Here is a 19,411-nt window from a genome sequence, read left to right as displayed (position 1 = left end):
CAGATAAGGTTCGTTCTCGGAACGGCTAGCTTTCTCATATCCTGTCTTCCTTCTCTCTTCGCTTTCGGGACGATAAGACTAATAGCAGTTACAGTTTCTTCTAATAAGAAAGCTCTTTAAAAAATGCTAAGGTTGGATGGCAGAGCGGTTTTTACCTGGGGCAAGAATGTGGCCTCCTACATTTTCATCCTTCTCTATGTTTCTGCCGAGTATAGGGACTGCCGGGAACAGCCTTAGCGTTTCCTTGATGACTTTGTCTAGATATTTCAGCTCCTGAAGTTGCTCATACGTAGGACATTGGGTGAGTCCCTCGGGACCGAATACTGCCAGTGTTTCCTGGATGACCTGTAATAGAATAATAGTGATAGTGCTTGTTAATACTGCTCCATTTTGAATATGACTACGGACTCCCGAACTTTGGTTTCTACTATCCAAATTTTCGGAGCCTGGTCTACAGTAAAGGAGAAAATATGTGCTTGAGAGGGGGATGACGAAATTGAAAAATGGATGTGGATCGCTCCATCGATATTATTTTAATTTGGAATATCACAGAATACATAATACTTAAATGTAGATGATATAGGTATGTATAAATTAAGAGAATCACCGAATGTCTGTAAAATATTCACAGGTATACGTGGTACCTACTTTAAATTAGGTATTTACCAATGTTCATTATTCTAATGACTGGTGAGTACTTGTGATAGGTATAAATTATCTAATTATCGACATAACTATTACGAAACATGTAAAGTACACCGAATTTACGAGTGCTCTCACCTTGCGTGTTAGCAGAGTAAATGTTATGCTACACAGGAAATCCTATTCTGTTTAATTTAATGCCACAGTATTCGGGTCTTACTTGACCGATCAATGGAACTTTCCTCACTCATTAACCAGTGGTATGCATATTGTATTGTAAAGTGATAGGCAGTGGTATTCAGCAGGGCCGCATTTATTTTATTGCAGCTTTAATAGATCAGTTGCGCTTACTTGGGTGATGTTTCAAAGTCATAGAGCAGGAAAAATGAGGACCAACGGAATTTTTCTTTTTCTTCTACGACTTCTAGATACCGAGATAAATCGATTTAAAAAATACAGGTAAATCGTTAAGTTTGACGTCACGGCATACGCTCCCGTAGGCGATGACGTCACATCAAATGTGACAATTGCAACTCCTCCATTGTAAGTATTCCGTACATATTCTGTCTACATATGTAAATAAAGTCCTAATGAGAATAGAATAGAATATACCTAGCATATACTTATTATGTCACAACTTTGGTGTTCACTGCAGCATTGTAGGATTTTTCCAATATCTCAATAATCCTAAAATCCAATGTTTACCTACCATGCTGGCACCGGTCGCTATGCGCATTATATTACATAGCTACTCATTTTCCTCACGAGGCTGAGTGGGCCCCGCAACAGCCAGTCACGGTATCAATCATTTGCATGATACAAATTTCTTGACCCCGCCGGGACCACTACGCCATGGGAGCTGACACAATACAAAGTATGCCGGGCATTGGGCGTCCCTTCGAACATCTCTCCACCATTCGTACTAATGTACTAATTTCTCTCGTGTACAAATTTCTTGACCCCGCCGGGAATCGAACCCAGGTCTCCCGCGTGCAAGGCGAGCGCAGTGACCACTACGCCATGGGAGCTGACACAATACAAAGTATTCCGGGCATTGGGCGTCCCTTCGAACATCTCTCAACCATTCGTACTAATGTACTAATTTCTCTCATCTTCTTCCCTCCCATACAGCTTGGTCAGCTGAGAATGTACTGGTTCTTCCTCAAGAACAACTTCATCTACAAGCTGTCCGGATTCCAAGCAGAACAGACCAAGATCACCGAGGTACTCCGTGACTACACGCACACCACCATTCGGGAAATACGGCAACGATTGACCGAGAAAAAGAGGAAGGGGCTGGAATCGAACCTGGACCACGAGGATGAGAAGAAGAGTGTGCGGAGTTTTGCTGAGATCATGTTGGAGGAGGAGAACCAGATTGGAGATGAACAGTTGGCCAAGCAGATTATGAGTATTATTATAGCGGGTAAGATTACCAATTACCAACACTTTACCAATTACTAGTAGTTCTGTGAAATGTAGACCTCACTCAGACTCTTTTGCCTAAGAGCCCGTTCCCACGTGTCATTATAGCGGGTAAGATTACCAATTACCAACACTTTACCAATTACTAGTAGTTCTGTGAAATGTAGACCTCACTCAGACTCTTTTGCCCAGAAAAAAATTGTGTCATTCCTAGGGTGAACATTATCTTGAATAAACAAGGTTCGTCCTCGGAACGGCTCGATTTCGGGATGATAAGACCTCCGTTGTTACTGTTCCATCTATCAAACCTTAAAAGGGTAATAATCACTTTTATGTGTGAAACTCTTTATCAGAAGACATTAAAGCGGATTATGGCGAATAAGAAACTCTGACAGAAGGACGATCATAAAAATGCATTTCAATCATAAAAAAATTGTGAAAATTCATTTGTATGGTATTTTATTGTTTTACGTAACTTTTTGATTTACTACCACTAAAAGGTGACAATGAACTATTTAATATGGCATTTTAACAGCCTAAATCAGGGCAAGTAAGCCAATAGTAGAGTTCTTCCACCCTATCTTCTAAAACTTGTGGCACCCGCACCCTATCACTAATTTTTTTCTCAGAGTACCTACCTACATATATACCTACTTAGATCCAGTACCTACACAGTGTAGGTACATACTTGCAATTTATAACCTGACACATTTCACGTGTTTCCAGTTTGTTTGAGGATTCATTTGAAAAATTAATCAAAAGGAGTACTTAATGTTTAAGGAATAAATTAATCTGATTAATCAAAATTAACATTGAATAAGTGCGTCTATCCGGTGCAGTTTTATTCTCCTGTCATTCATTGCTATAATAAAATATAATTCTCACAGAGGCATTAATTAGATTTAAGATTTATTCAAGGTAATGTTCTGATGCAAAAATTGGACGCTATTAACATACATATTGCAAGAGATCAACATCTTTTCTCAGGATTTCGCCGGATGCATTAGTGCAATAATATCATAGGTAATTCATTACATTCCTAAATTTAGGTAGGTACATACCTACAGTTCCTTGTCACCTTTTAGTGGTAGTAAATCAAAAAGTTATGTCAAACCTTAAAAAAAAGTGTTCTGAAAAAACATCGCTAATAACTTTTTCTTCTTTGGACTGATTCCAAATTATTTTGTCTGAATTTTACGCTTTGTCGTTCTGGCAACCCAAATTTTGAGCCGTCCGTGTATAAATTTTATTCACTGTTTCTATGTATCTCAGTATCTCATTTTCTTTTTCTTCGCCTTTTCCAATGTTTAGATGGGGTCGGCGTTTTTTTCGTCAGCCCTCAATTAGACTTAGGGTGATCGCTTTTGGGCTGACATTTGGTTTTGGCTACAAAGTTTTACGAGTAATCTATTGATCTTTGATCTTGTTTAAAGTCCCCCAGCCAGACTATGCTGGTCTACTCCCTATTTAAGGACGTATCTCATTGTTTCTATCTTATATTCAATTCAATTTCTTTTCTGTTCTAAGTCTAATCCAATTTACTCCCTATTTAAGGACGTATCTCATTGTTTCTATCTTATATTCAATTCAATTTCTTTTCTGTTCTAAGTCTAATCCAATTCAATTCTTCTGTGTTTCAGTTCTTCGCCACCTATCTCCTGGGTATCATTACAGTGTATCTCATGTTCCTCTACATGTGGAGCAGGCGACGTCTATACAAGATGTCCATGGATCTGCCGGGTCCTATAGCGCTGCCTATCATTGGAAACGGATACTATTTCTTGAACGGATTGGAGGGTGTGTTCCTCACCATCACTACCCTGTATAAAGCATGGAGGTAAGACACTATGAAATCACAGATCAAAGACATTTGAGACATCCTGTAAAAAGCTTGAAGGTAAGATACGTACAGGTAAAGTAAAACTGAATTTTCGCATACCAGAACAAGCAAAGAAAGAATATCTAAAAAGGGAGGGGGACAACAAACAAACAAACAAAGGTAGGAGACCACACTTCAGTCAAGTACATCAGTCCAACTATTCTATCCTATTAGCGATCAAGGTCACTGAGCCCGCACCGCGTCCTCCCTGAGCAGAGTCTCCGACACGGAAAATTGTCGATGACGGTGCACCATGGTAGGAGTGCAGAATAAGGAATTTCCACACTTCTTCACTAAAGGTCGGGAGGTCGGGACACACATCAACGCAAGACATTTGAGACATCCTGTAAAAAGCTTGAAGGTAAGATACGTACAGGTAAAGTAAAACTGAATTTTCGCATACCAGAACAAGCAAGGAAAGAATATCTATAAAGGGAGGGGGACAACAACAAACAAACAAAGGTAGGAGACCACACTTCAGTCAAATACATCAGTCCAACTATTCTATCCTATTAGCGATCAAGGTCACTGAGCCCGCACCGCGTCCTCCCTGAGCAGAGTCCCCGACACGGACAATTGTCGACGACGGTGCACCATGGTAGGAGAACACACTTGTCCGAAACCAGTCCGAGGTACGGCTGTGCAGAATAGGGAATTTCCACACTTCTTCACTAACGAAACCAGTCCGAGGTACGGCTGTGCAGAATAGGGAATTTCCACACTTCTTCACTAAAGGTCGGGACACACATCAACGCGCCGACATAAGGCTGAGTGATGGTGGACGCTTTTTTTTTTTTTTTTTTTTTTTTTTTTTTTTTCACCATAGTCGCTGTAGCAGGTCCAACACTTGTCCGAATGTCGGTGCGGGACAGGTTGGGATTTTCAGGCAGTATCGCGTCATTCTGCGCTACCTATATTGCACGACTAGGTGCTCTTCCAATGTGTGACAGGCCTTATACTTACTATTACGACTATAAAGTGCTGACTCTATGGACTCTATGGTAAACCAATCCTCAGTGAGCACATTCCATCAAGCAGAACCTAAACATTACTCAACTCTCTCGTCAGTTCAAATGACGAAGTGTAAACAATACGCCCTGATGGATCTTCCTAGGTTAACAACAACAGCAACAACAACAATAATAACAACAGCAACAACAACAGTGCCACACACTTCAAATTGGTACTATACTAATCAAGTAAATGTTTGACGCTTCAGAAATAAAACAGCTTATATCGACCAAGTTTAGTGAAAAGTTCGACGAAATTTATAACTTTTCATGTTTACCGCCTACTTATGCCAAATAATTTATAAGAAAATTGCAAATTCCACTCCACTTGACACAGTTGTTAGTCATGTTCGATTCGATGCTCTTAGTCTAGAATCTCGGAGTTCTAGCAACAAGATCTGGAAAGTTTGCAAAATGGTAGTTAAGCGGTGTTGTTTTTTAAGCTTCGATTTTTAACAGTAGAAGTTGGTGCCTTAACAATATTCATAACCATGAACAAGTCATACATAGGTACTATAACGTACATAAGTCATACAGATAGGTAGGTATTTGTAATAGTTGTAATGTGTAGACTTCAGCTAATCATCACCAGGGAATAGAACCCTCGGCCTAGCGCTTACAAGGCAGACGCTCTACCAACTAAGCTAACTAGGCTGGCAGAGAGATGTTTAAAACCTGGCTTCCTCCTATCCTGTCTCCCTTCTCTCTTCGGTTTCGGGACAATAAGACCTTAGCAGTTACAATTCCCTCCATCAAATCTCTCTCTCTCTCTCTTTTTTTTTCACCTCCCCTCCCAAAAACAACAAAAAACGTCCACTTTTTTAACGATCATTTTTTTTTTTTTTTTTTAAATATTTATTTATTTATTTTTCTTTTCAACAAGTCTTTATGTAGGTACGATAGGTGATAGGATTTATAACCCACTCGACCTCAGTGGTTCCTCTAAAGTAGGTACAAATCCAAAGCATTAGGTGCCTACTTACCTATTAAATTTTTTGCTGAACACCTTCGTTCTGATCTAACTTTCAGCATTCAAGAGGAATGATAGGTATTTGGAAGATCGTTGACAAATCAAACATTATTGACATACCTAAATCTATATAGGTACTATGGCGAATTCTATTCACACGAAAATCTATCAACTGAAGGGAGAAAAAAAAAAAAAAAAAACCCAACCCCCCCTCTCCCTTTTAAAAAATCTACCAACAAAAGGAAAAAAAAAAAAAAAAAAAAAAAAAACAAGTTCTATAATCTATACCCTCAAGGTCAAGTAGTTTTGTAACCAACAGGGCTGATTATGTTGGACTGGAGGAGTTGCAATTGGAAAAATATTATTAATAAAAGGTCGATTCCTACGTAAAAAGTTGTAAAAAATTCGAATCTGCGGTCAAAACTCCGAAAAAGTAACTTTAAAAGGTCGAAAATTAAATTTTTAATTGCCGCTCTAATGAAAAAGTTCAAAGAGTTGTGACGTCAGATTTCACGTCAAAATGCGCAGAAACGCTTGCACACAAACAAACGAAGCGGGAGTCATGAATCATGACGTCATCGCCTACGGGAGCGTAGGTATGCCGTGACGTCAAACTTCACGATTTAGTGGTTTTTAAAAGTCGTAAGAAAAGAAAAATTCCGTTGGTCCTCATTTTTCCTGCTCTATGACTTTGAAACATCACCCAAGTAAGCGCAACTGATCTATTAAAGCTGCAATAAAATAAATGCGGCCCTGCTGAATACCACTGCCTATCACTTTACAATACAATATGCATACCACTGGTTAATGAGTGAGGAAAGTTCCATTGATCGGTCAAGTAAGATCCGAATACTGTGGCATTAAATTAATTGTACCGTATAGTACGGTGTTGTCCTCGGGTATATGCTAGGTATATTCTATTCTATTCTCATTAGGACTTTATTTACATATGTAGACAGAATATGTACGGAATACTTACAATGGAGGAGTTGCAATTGTCACATTTGATGTGACGTCATCGCCTACGGGAGCGTATGCCGTGACGTCAAACTTAACGATTTACCTGTATTTTTTAAATCGATTTATCTCGGTATCTAGAAGTCGTAGAAGAAAAAGAAAAATTCCGTTGGTCCTCATTTTTCCTGCTCTATGACTTTGAAACATCACCCAAGTAAGCGCAACTGATCTATTAAAGCTGCAATAAAATAAATGCGGCCCTGCTGAATACCACTGCCTATCACTTTACAATACAATATGCATACCACTGGTTAATGAGTGAGGAAAGTTCCATTGATCGGTCAAGTAAGACCCGAATACTGTGGCATTAAATTAAACAGAATAGGATTTCCTGTGTAGCATAACATTTACTCTGCTAACACGCAAGGTGAGAGCACTCGTAAATTCGGTGTAGGTACTTTACATGTTTCGTAATAGTTGTTATGTCGATAATTAGATAATATATCACAAGTACTCACCAGTCATTAGAATGATAAACATTGGTAAATACCTAATTTAAAGTAGGTACCACCTATACCTGTGAATATTTACAGACATTCGGTGATTCTCTTAATTTATACCTACCTATATCATTTACATTTAAGTATTATGTATTCTGTGATATTCCCAATTAAAATAATATCGATGGAGCGATCCACATCCATTTTTCAATTTCGTCATCCCCCTCTCAAGCACATATTTTCTCCTTTACTGTAGACCAGGCTCCGAAAATTTGGATAGTAGAAACCAAAGTTCGGGAGTCCGTAGTCATATTCAAAATGGAGCAGTATTAACAAGCACTATCATTATTATTCTATTACAGGTCATCCAGGAAACACTGGCAGTATTCGGTCCCGAGGGACTCACCCAATGTCCTACGTATGAGCAACTTCAGGAGCTGAAATATCTAGACAAAGTCATCAAGGAAACGCTAAGGCTGTTCCCGGCAGTCCCTATCCTCGGCAGAAACATAGAGAAGGATGAAAATGTAGGAGGCCACATTCTTGCCCCAGGTAAAAACCGCTCTGCCACCCAACCTTAGCATTTTTTAAAGAGCTTTCTTATTAGAAGAAACTGTAACTGCTATTAGTCTTATCGTCCCGAAAGCGAAGAGAGAAGGAAGACAGGATATGAGAAAGCTAGCCGTTCCGAGAACGAACCTTATCTGTTTATGATAAAATCTGCCCCCGGGTGGGAATCGACCCCGCGACCTAGTCCTTGCAAATGTAGACGCGCTAGCAGCAAAGCTAACTAGCATACTTTATTTAGACTGCAAACGTAGGTCTGAGAAGTCCCTTTTTGTCAGCAGTTTCAATCAAATCATTCTCTACCACTTCACATTGTTCGGTTTGTATTTCAGACTCCACTGCAGCGATCATGGTGTTCAACATCCATCGCGACCCAACCTACTATCCCAACCCCGATGTATTCGACCCCGAACGGTTCACACCTGAAGAAGTGCTCAAACGTCCCGTGGGCTCCTACATCCCGTTCTCCTACGGACCGCGGGACTGTGTGGGTAAAAAGTACGCCCTCCTCCAGATGAAGACGGTCATCGCGCGGATTCTGACCAAGTATAGGGTACTCCCATCAAAGGAGTGCAGTAAGATGGAGGATATCCGGCTAGAGATACGATCCACCCTGAAGTTACTCGAAACGTGTACGATAAGATTAGAGCGAAGAGTTCTAGCGTGAGATGAGTGTGAAACTAGTGAGATGTCTGGGATGAGATGGGTGAGAGAGGAAATAGGAAGTGAATAGAAGAGAGACGTATGCTATTGTAAATAAAGCCTTTTTACTTTCCTTATCCTATAGGAAGGAAAGTAATGTAATCGGGTCAAATTTTCGATGGTCAGTTTTTAGTGTCAAAACACGTTTTGAGGTTCCTAGAGCCTAAATCCAAAGTTTCAGCCATTGGTCCATGTGTGTGTGTGTGTGTGTGTGTGTGTGTGTAGACTATTGTAGACGCAGTTTGGGCCAAAAACAGAGTAGAACGGAGGGGATAGAGCTTTTTGCTCTCAGTTCTATGCGGTTTGAAGTCGTCAGCGTCGATTCTTGCTCTCCGCTCGTTTTTTAGCCTTAAGAGATCGATTTCGAGCCAAGACGAGAAAAATGCATCCAGGTTACACAATGTTGTTGTTGTTGTTGTTGTTGTTGTTGTTACTTGTTTTGTTGTTCGTGTTGTTTTTGGAGGAAAATTCGGTGCGGCCATAGCAAGAAACACCATTAAATTAAACAGAATAGGATTTCCTGTGTAGCATAACATTTACTCTGCTAACACGCAAGGTGAGAGCACTCGTAAATTCGGTGTAGGTACTTTACATGTTTCGTAATAGTTGTTATGTCGATAATTAGATAATATATCACAAGTACTCACCAGTCATTAGAATGATAAACATTGGTAAATACCTAATTTAAAGTAGGTACCACCTATACCTGTGAATATTTACAGACATTCGGTGATTCTCTTAATTTATACCTACCTATATCATTTACATTTAAGTATTATGTATTCTGTGATATTCCCAATTAAAATAATATCGATGGAGCGATCCACATCCATTTTTCAATTTCGTCAGCCCCCTCTCAAGCACAAATTTTCTCCTTTAATGTCGACCAGGCTCCGAAAATTTGGATAGTAGAAACCAAAAAGCGGGAGTCCGTAGTCATATTCAAAATGGAGCAGTATTAACAAGCACTATCATTGATGTTCCAAATTAAAATAATATCAATGGAGCGATCCACATCCATTTTTCAATTTCGTCAGCCCCCTCCCAAGCACAAATTTTCTCCTTTACTGTAGACCAGGCTCCGAAAATTTGGATAGTAGAAACCAAAGTGCGGGAGTCCGTACTTCCGTAGTCATATTCAAAATGGAGCAGTATTAACAAGCGCTATCATTATTATTCTATTACAGGTCATCCAGGAAACACTGGCAGTATTCGGTCCCGAGGGACTCACCCAATGTCCTACGTATGAGCAACTTCAGGAGCTGAAATATCTAGACAAAGTCATCAAGGAAACGCTAAGGCTGTTCCCGGCAGTCCCTATCCTCGGCAGAAACATAGAGAAGGATGAAAATGTAGGAGGCCACATTCTTGCCCCAGGTAAAAACCGCTCTGCCACCCAACCTTAGCATTTTTTAAAGAGCTTTCTTATTAGAAGAAACTGTAACTGCTATTAGTCTTATCGTCCCGAAAGCGAAGAGAGAAGGAAGACAGGATATGAGAAAGCTAGCCGTTCCGAGAACGAACCTTATCTGAGTTATGTTTATGATAAAATCCGCCCCCGGGTGGGAATCGAACCCGCGACCTAGTCCTTGCAAATGTAGACGCGCTAGCAGCAAAGCTAACTAGCATACTTAATTTAGACTGCCAACGTAGGTCTGAGAAGTCCCTCTCCCTTTTTGTCAGCAGTTTCAATCAAATCATTCTCTACCACTTCACATTGTTCGGTTTGTATTTCAGACTCGACTGCAGCGATCATGGTGTTCAACATCCATCGCGACCCAACCTACTATCCCAACCCCGATGTATTCGATCCGGAACGGTTCACTCCTGAAGAAGTACTCAAGCACTCCGTGTTTCCTCGTTTACCCGTTACTTGTTTTTATAGTTTCCTCTATCAAACATCTATCTATTTTTTTCAATTCCCTTTTTTTTTTCTCTCGTTCAAGGTGAACATTCTGATAGACAAGATGGAGAAGTATGTTGACAGTGGTGAAGCCTTTCAGTTCGAGCCTATGGTTGTCCTGGCTACCTTCAACATGGTCATGCGTAGTACACTAGGGATCAACCCTAAGGCGCAGGAGGGCAGCAGGAACATTGTACTTGATGCTACAGACCGCGCTATGGAGGTATGTACATAATACATACACAGTGGATTTCACCAATATTTTTTCAGCCCTTAGGAGGCCTGTTAAGATAACAGCCTGTTAAGTTCCACTTGATTTGTATAGGCTTGACAGGGACAGAGCTGTTAGGAGCTAAAGAGGAGGTTGGTGAAACTCCCCACAGTTAAGTACATACATATAACCCAGAGAACCTTGTTGGAAATGATGAGATCTATCTACCCTGAGCCGTTGCCAGTGTTCCCTACGGACCGCGGGACTGTGTGGGTAAAAAGTACGCCCTCCTCCAGATGAAGACGGTCATCGCGCGGATTCTGACCAAGTATAGGGTACTCCCATCAAAGGAGTGCAGTAAGATGGAGGATATCCGGCTAGAGATACGATCCACCCTGAAGTTACTCGAAACGTGTACGATAAGATTAGAGCGAAGAGTTCTAGCGTGAGATGAGTGTACGATAAGATTAGAGCGAAGAGTTCTAGCGTGAGATGAGTGTGAAAATAGTGAGATGTCTGGGATGAGATGGGTGAGAGAGGAAATAGGAAGAGAATGGAAGAGAGACGTATCTTATTGTAAATAAAGCCTTTTTTTCGGAGAGGTTTGATCGAGGGAACTATGGCAGCCTCTTCACACTGCACGATTTTTTCTTTTATCCTGTCTTCCTTCTCTCTTCGATTTCGGGACGATAAGACCATAGCAGTTACAGTTCCCTCTGTCAAACCTCTTAAAAAAAAGAGAATTTTAGAAGAATAGTTCCAAATCCAAACCCATATAATACGAGAAATACGTACTTCAATCTAGATCCAATACTCTTTATGGAGAAAGATGTCTGATGTCCTTTGTTATTCCAAGTATCCAAGTATACTTGAAACTTATTGTGCAGAATTTCTGGATGAAGTGAATTCAAGAATTTTCAAGCAGAAAATTAAAGAAAAACTAATGGAAGAAAACCTGATATGAATACGACAAATACCTACCTATAAAATCGGGACGATAAGACCATAGCAGTTACAGTTCCCTCTGTCAAACCTCTTTAAAAAAAGTCGTTACTGAAATAGTTGTGTACAGAGATAAAGGCTATAGGTTCTTATAACATAACTAGGTAAAAGCAGGTCCTTATATAGAACTAAGTAAAATCGGTCCTTTTCACTAGGTAAACGAACTAAAGCCTTAGCAAAACAAGGACCTACTAGTGTCACATCTTCTTCCTTCTCTCTTCGATTTCGGGACGATAAGACCATAGCAGTTACAGTTCCCTCTGTCAAACCTCTTAAAAAAGAAAGTAAAAAAATCTATCGTCACTTCGCTTTACCTGCTCGATATTCTCTGCTCCACTTTTTTTTGGGCCCAAGGGACAAGGGACCAAAAGCATAACTTTACTGTTTAACATTATTAGTAGGGTTTGTACCTTATAACAATATTTTATTACATGTCCAGGACTACACTTTGAGATTAAAAATTAATTCTATTGGCTTAAGCAAATCTGAAGGGGGAAAAAAAAAACACTGTTCTGACCTAAATTTACAAATGATCTTCCATTTGTAATTTGTAACATATGAACTGGAGTTTCATTCTGAATCAAATAAGCAAATCTGATAGAAAAAAACAACAACACACTGTTCTGACCTAAATTTACAAATAATGAGCTTCCATTTGTAAGATTTGAACTGGAGCTCCATTCTGAATCAAAAACCTTAGTACAGTACTGTATTACTAGCTTAACGCCGCACACAAAAAGCTCACTCTGAGGCTTGGGTGTAGGGGTAAACAGCCCTAAAAGTTGGGTTAAGCTAATCCGAATATACGAACTATATTACTTGGAGACAGGGACTAATCTGATTGGTCTATGTTAATCCAATGAACCAATCAGATGTCTTCATCCAACATTCTGAATCAAAAACCTTAGCTACTGTATTACTAGCTTAACTCCACACACAAAAAGCTCACTCTGAGGCTTAGATGTAGTGACCCAACAACCCTAAAAGATGGGTTAAGCTAATCCGAATATACGAACTGTATTACTTGGAGACAGGGACTAATCTGATTGGCCAATGTTAATCCAATGGACCAATTAGATGTCTTCATCCAAATCCAACTGGGTTAACTTTAATTTCAAACTGTAGTCCCGGACATTATTGATTTGTATTTTTTGTGTGGTGGAGATATTGTATTTTTTTTCCCCCTTAAAGCGCTTAACACTACGGACAGTAGGTCGTTCGCGCAGATATTGTATTGTTTCCGTTAGAGGCAACAAATCTTTGAATTAACGCACCCCATTGATATTTACCACAAATTCTAGGAATATAATGCACCAAATGTAATATGTGATAGCGCTTATTTATGCTGCTGAAATAGGGCTGAAGAGTTCTTTTGTCTCAGCAGTAGCTTTGTTAGTCGAGCATTTCGGTCAAGAAATTAAGTCATAAATTAAAGCAGAAAAATTATCCAAGTCAAGTCCTGATAAAACTAAGATAAATCTTCCAAAAGTCGCCGTTTTTATTGTTTGCAAATGTCGAGTTATTTGACTACTAGGTCATTTTACCTCTGGTCTCCAAATATTTACCTACAATGTCATTGCTGGCTTCTAAGGCACTTTTCAAAAAGTCCAAAGTTACTTGGAAGTTAAAGTTTAGAGTTACTTGACGTTTAAGTTAAAAGTTGTATCATAAAGATTCATCGCCTCTACCGGAAACCCCGTTCTATAATTCTGTGTTTAATATTCTAGGATAAAAAATATACAGGTTATTGTGTGAATAGTAATTTTAAGATGAAAAATATATATACAAATATTATTATATACCTCAACAAGTTGTTTTATTTTCATTAAATAATGGAAAGACCTATGAGAAACCAGGTGTTTTAGTAAATGCATTCATATTTCTCTCTTTCAATCAGTAATAGCGAGCATGATGTTCTAATAATTTCATTCCATAAAACCTTAAAAACACAAATGGGATCAGGTGTTTTCGTTCATTAATTTTTACTATCGAGTTGTAGTAAAATTGAAATCAGGTGTTTTTATTCATTCATTTTTACTAAGACTAATAGTAAGATTGTTATCAGGTGTCTTCATTCATTCATTCATTCATTTTAGCTGAATCCCCTTTAGAGGTGATTTTTGATTTTTACTATCGTATATAGTAATGTTCAGCTTGGATTGGGGGGGGGGGGGGGTGGACTTTTTCTGCACCTAAATGTAGTAAGTAATAGACTAAAAATATTGGCCTCTAGTTTGGAGCACAAAAAAATCCACTATTTGGATTCTTGTCCCCTCCCCCCTCGCTGAAAACCTCGATACGGGCCTGTCTAACCTAATAAGTATTTTGAGCGAGAGCTATTTTCCTTTGTTAAAACAATGTAACAAACAGCACTCCATTACAAAGCTGTGTCCACACGGCCGTTCATTCATTCAGTCCATATCAATCTACTAGCTGAATTCCGTCGCTTCGCTACGGAATCCCGCTAGTTCATCCCGAGGCATGGCCAAACTTGTAGAAAAGAAAAGGAAAAGGCATAGAAAATAATAATAAAAAAAAACATGCTAATAGGGAGCGCGCTATTAGCTGCATGGTTATCAAACTAAAAACAAACGAAACTCAAAATGTTGGTCGAGAGCGGAACATTTCTCTCCCGCAGTCTCTGCACTCTGTGCATTTCTTATGGAAGAAAATTCAATTTTTAATTGCCGTTCTAATGAAAAAGTTCAAAGACTTGTGACGTCAGATTTCACGTCGAACTGCGCAGAAACGCTTGTGCCAAAAATACAGAGCTGTTTCTCGTACACTTACCTGAGTTTGAGTTTCATCGCCAATAACTTCCACATGGTTTATAATGTTCTGCGTTTTCTTCACTGTATCTTCCTGTATCGGTTTACATTTTCGCAAAATCCTTTCTTATTGCACACCTAGACCATAAAAGGAATATTCCTACCAAATTTCAGCTTTCTAGGTGGATCTTGATTTTATAATATAAGATGGTTGGCCGTTGAGTATGTGTAGACACAGCTTAATGCTCAAAACAGAGTAGACCGGAGAGCAAAGAGCATAGAACTTTTTGTTTTTAGTTCTATGCGGTTTGAAGTCGATGTTTCCTTCTATCGTGCGGGCTTGGAATCGAGTGAGCAGCGATGAGATTTGGTCAATCATCTGCAAAGATAATATCAAATCATGAATTCTTTGGTGGTAAAGTAGACACTCTGAGAGGTTTTTCATAACCTTTGTGGGTATCACAGAATTACTAAGTGCGTCCTTAATATTAAGTAATTCTCATATCATAAAAAAAAACATTGGTAATGCCGCCACTGGTCACTACTCGATTAAAGTGGCTACTCAATTGTCCTTACGAGGTAGAGTGCACCCCAAACTCCAAGCACAGAGCCGAAAAAACTTCGACCTCGCAGGGAATCGAACTTGGGATCCATGTTTCTATTTCTTACCTCATCTTCTTCATCATCAAACTTGTCTAGTTGTTTATCTTCCTCACTAATATCATCCAGTAGAGTTTCAATATCTTCTACTTGGTTCCACCTTGTTATTTCCTATCCATGTCTAGTTTCTATTTCTTACCTCATCTTCTTTATCATCAAACTTGTCTAGTTGTTTATCTTCCTCACTAATATCATCCAGTAGAGTTTCAATATCTTCTACTTGTTTCACAGTTTCCACTTTGTTCTTATTCAGAGCTGCTTCTATCATGGCACAGTCTGACTGCATTGACAACAACTTCTCCTTGACCTCATTTGATAGCTGTGAATCAAAGGCTAATAATAGGAATGTAATGAAACTTGATGTACCTTCCTAAAACAAGACAGACTTTGCAGTGGCACCTAGATTTGGGCTTCATAGCAAGAAGAAGTATCCATGTCCACAAACTTATCAAATGACCCTCGTAAGTACTTCTTATTTACTGAAAAGATCTGCAACTACCTACCCTCAGATAGATTATTGTAGAAGAGAATGGAGCAGTTGCAAATGGGTAAAAATTGTAAATAAATGGTCGATTCCTATGTAAAAAGTTGGGAAAAATTCAAATCTGAGGTCAAAACTCCGAGAAAGTAATTTTAAAAGGTCGAAAATTCAATTTTTAATTGCCGTTCTATTGAAAAAGTTCAACGAGTTGTGACGTCAGACTTAACCTAAAAATGCGCAGAAACGCTTGCGCACAAACAAACGAAGCGGGAGTCATGAATTATGACGTCATCGCCTACGGGAGCGTATGTCGTGACGTCAAACTTTACAAATTACCGGTATTTTTTAAATAGATTTATCTCGGGATCTAGAATTCGTAGAAGAAAAAGAAAAATTCCGTTGGTCCTCATTTTTCCTGCTCCATGACTTTGAAACATCACCCAAGTAAGCGCAACTGATCTATTGATGTTGCAAGCCGCTGGTTTGACATGCCTGCTCTAAAGCGGCATACCTTTAATAGGATATAAAGTGGCCTCCATAATATTACCAAGGGTCCCTTAATCCTTACCTCCACTGTGAGCTGAGTCAATTCATCCACATGTGTGTTGATGGTAGTCATAAACTTGCTACATTGTTGTTCAGAATCACACACTTGACTTTCCAGTATCTCTTTGCTTTCCTCTACAGCGCCCGTGAAGTTAGCACTAAGTGCGTCAACTCTGTCCTTTACCATACTCATAGCATGAGCCGTCTGAAATGAAAACCAAATGGATTTTGATAGTAGGAAAAGCTCTTACAAATGTCGACCCCGACATGACACTGGGACTCGAACCCTGATCCCTTAGATTAGGAGTCCTACCTCAGAACTATTGGGGCTGGCAGATTTCATTAATAATGTTATTTAAGGAGATATTTCATAAAGAAAGTCACCCATCGAAGGTGCACAGTTTGCAATCGAAAAGGAGTACATTTTTTTTTTAAATCGTTGCGTTGGTGGGATTTGGACACGGGACCTTCTGCATGACAAAAGCAAGCGCATTACCTCTGGGCTAACCATACCCCGTTTAAACGTTTTATTTCTGATGTTTCATTAATGGAGGAGTTGCAAATGGGTAAAAATTATTAATAAATGGTCAATTCCTACGTAAAAAGTAGTGAAAAATCCAAATCTGAGGTCGAAAAAGTAACTTTAAAAGGTCGAAAATTCAATTTTTAATTGCCGTTCTAATGAAAAAGTTCAAAGAGTTGTGACGTCATATTTCACGTCGAACTGCGCAGAAACGCTTAAACAAACGAAGCGGGAGTCATGAATTATGACGTCATCGCCTACGGGAGCGTATGCCGTGACGTCAAAGTTCACGATTTTCCGGTATTTTTTTAAATCGATTTATCTCGGGATCTAGAAGTCGTAGAAGAAAAAGAAAAATTCCGTTGATCCTCATTTTTCCTGCTCTATGACTTTGCAATATCACCCAAGTAAGCGCAACTGATCTATTAGTAAAGGAGGTCTTAGTAAGTAATGGTGTTTTTTACCACCAAAAATTCATGATTATGATGACAAAGTTCTTAAAAACATTAAAGGCTTCTGTCACCAAGATTGATCCCAATCGAGGAGTTTCAAACGACTTGCAACTTACGTTTTAGAACTTGGGTCTTAAAAACCCATCAGTCGTTTTTACGTCAAATCCCTCTATTTCTTCGGTTGCTTACCGTGGTAAGATCCACAGGCAATCCACTCTCCGATGCGGCCACCAAGGGTTCCAACTGTTTGACGGCGCGCAAATATTCGCGCGCCGCGTTCACATCGCCCGCCTGTTTGGCACGCACCGCCGCCAACTTGAACGCTTTCTGCCGATCCAATATGAGCGCCAGTTGTTTTTCTTGCCGTGTACCAGCTGAGTGACGAACGTTGGCAACAGCGCCCCCTCCTCCTGTGCTAGTGGAGGGGGAGGGAGGGGAGGGCTTGTGCTGGGGAACAGGAGAGGGTTTGGGAGATGGTTTTGGGGTGGGAACGGGTGTGGGGGCGAGGGTGGGGGCGGGGGCACCACCTGAAAGAGAAGAGGCGTAAATGTAAAATTATAAAGGTAATATGCTCGAGCTTTTTTAATTATTTATTTATTTATTATTTAAAAGAGTAACCCAGCATGGATGAATCCGATACCAGCTCCCAGCTCCGAAACAACACCTCAGCCGGACGAGGTCCGCCTTGTTTGTTTACTTCTCTAAATGTTTCATTTGACCGAAGTCACAAACAAACAAAACAAAAAAAAAAAAAAAGGGAGTCTTTAGACAGACATTTACTAATGTACTTACAAAGCTTAAAGTCGTTAAAACTACGACAACTATAGAGATCGCGCCAGGCCCTGGTTGGATATCTGGATTTAGACTAACGGTGGTGGAGGAAGTCTTTGACAGTTTCACGGAGGCAGGCAGGAAGATCCATGTTCTTACTTGTAGTCTGTAAGACCAGGACTACGCGGAGTCGGGTGTTGGTGGTCCATTTCTCTCTTCCTATAACAAACAACTGTCGATCCTATAAGCTTTACGCCGGCTAAGATATGTTTTAACGTTGAAAAACTTCCAAGTATAACTGTATTGAAAAACTTTCATGTATAACCTGTATTAAATCTTCTTTTTTATTATTATTATTATTATTTTTTATGTTTTAATTTTATTTTGAAATGTAGATATTTCAATAAAATATATGATAATCCAATAAAGTTTAACATCGAGTATTCAACTCCACCATTAACTGAACACGTATGTTTGTATAGAATATTCCACTTTAAACACTTCTTGTAGTCTTTTGCTCCTTTTTGATAGATCTTAAGATCTGAGATCTCAGCATAGAAATCATTGTAAGTTCTTCTTGACTGTAAACATTCTAATTTTATTTTTTATTTTTGGTTTATATAAGTAGTAATAATAATAAAGAATAGGGAGGGGAGTTCGCGGAGTCGGGGCCTTTTTGTGAGCTTGGAGGGGGCTTACGCATGAGCTCTTTCGAAAGACTGGGTTGCGGACCGGGTTTATGGTTCGGTTCCTCGTTCGGCGATTCCTCACTTCGGTTGAGCTCATTTCGCGCAGCGTACCCCCTTATCAATTGTCATGCTCCTACGGTAGCCGATCACGCCTCGCACGTTCTGCCGTGGGATCTGCTCAACGGACATGGCGGACCGATAGGGGAATAGGCCCTCCTTCCATTCGATAGTGCGAACTTTAAAAAAAATCTTCTTAAAATTAACACAAGATCAGTGTTTACAGCAAGGGGTGATTTTATGTATCCATCGAAACATCTTGTGAAACGCGCCGCCCTACGCCTTAGTCAAGGATCCGAATTGGGGAATAGTGTGGGCCGCAACAAGCAACTGGGGTAAAGTCCCGATACTCACATAAAATCTATGGTGTATCCAAGTGCGATATAAAGTCACTGGAACCTGAACCTGAGCTTGGTGGTTGAGGCTAGGACTTAGCGTGCGGTGGGACGAATTGTTGATGTGGTGTGGTGACTCCAAAATCTGCTGATCCTAAATCCGAGGTTCATGGTACACACGAACACTACCTAAACTATTCATTTCAAAAAATGGTGGACGTAGCCAATAAAGGTAGAAGGAGACTATTTTGGGAAGAGGAAGGTCCAGAAACTAAGTGTAATTATAAGGTGAAAAAGAAAGCCAGACGGAGAGTAAGAAGCATGAAAGGTGAACATAGACAGAGTGAGAGGGGGGGGGGGT

General features: G+C 39.7%; 2 protein-coding genes across 2 annotated transcripts in view; both read left to right on the top strand.

Annotated features, from left to right (window-relative positions):
* LOC103515942 overlaps positions 1–3,908 on the top strand; it is a 12,878-nt gene extending 8,970 nt beyond the window's left edge. Inside the window, exons 8-9 of the mRNA XM_017446872.1 lie at positions 1,774–1,866; positions 3,708–3,908. Coding sequence (XP_017302361.1) covers positions 1,774–1,866; positions 3,708–3,908 — 294 coding nt within the window. The remainder of the gene's footprint in view (positions 1–1,773; positions 1,867–3,707) is intronic.
* Positions 3,909–4,199: 291 nt separating this feature from the next.
* Positions 4,200–11,414, top strand: LOC108253262 (cytochrome P450 4C1-like). The gene is made up of 4 exons (XM_026828486.1): positions 4,200–4,307; positions 7,746–7,935; positions 8,283–8,441; positions 11,040–11,414. The coding sequence occupies exons 1-4, from the start codon at positions 4,200–4,202 to the stop codon at positions 11,213–11,215; spliced, it is 633 nt and encodes a 210-aa protein (XP_026684287.1). The 3' UTR covers positions 11,216–11,414.
* The last annotated feature ends 7,997 nt before the right edge of the window (positions 11,415–19,411 follow it).

This window comes from Diaphorina citri, unplaced genomic scaffold, assembly GCF_000475195.1.
Source record: "Diaphorina citri unplaced genomic scaffold, Diaci psyllid genome assembly version 1.1 scaffold1447, whole genome shotgun sequence".
Classification (NCBI taxonomy): Eukaryota; Metazoa; Arthropoda; class Insecta; order Hemiptera; family Psyllidae; genus Diaphorina; species Diaphorina citri.
Note: the sequence above shows the minus strand (reverse complement) of the source record. Positions and strands in the feature narration are given on the sequence as shown.

Excerpts from the sequence above, each read along its gene's own strand:
- LOC108253262 (XM_026828486.1), top strand. The coding sequence starts at position 4,200 with ATGGTAGGAGTGCAGAATAAGGAATTTCCACACTTCTTCACTAAAGGT. Across the intron at positions 4,308-7,745 it reads ATCCTGTAAAAAGCTTGAAG|GTCATCCAGGAAACACTGGC; the intron begins GTAAGATACGTA and ends ATTCTATTACAG. Across the intron at positions 8,442-11,039 it reads CGGACCGCGGGACTGTGTGG|GTAAAAAGTACGCCCTCCTC; the intron begins GTAAAAAGTACG and ends GGGACTGTGTGG.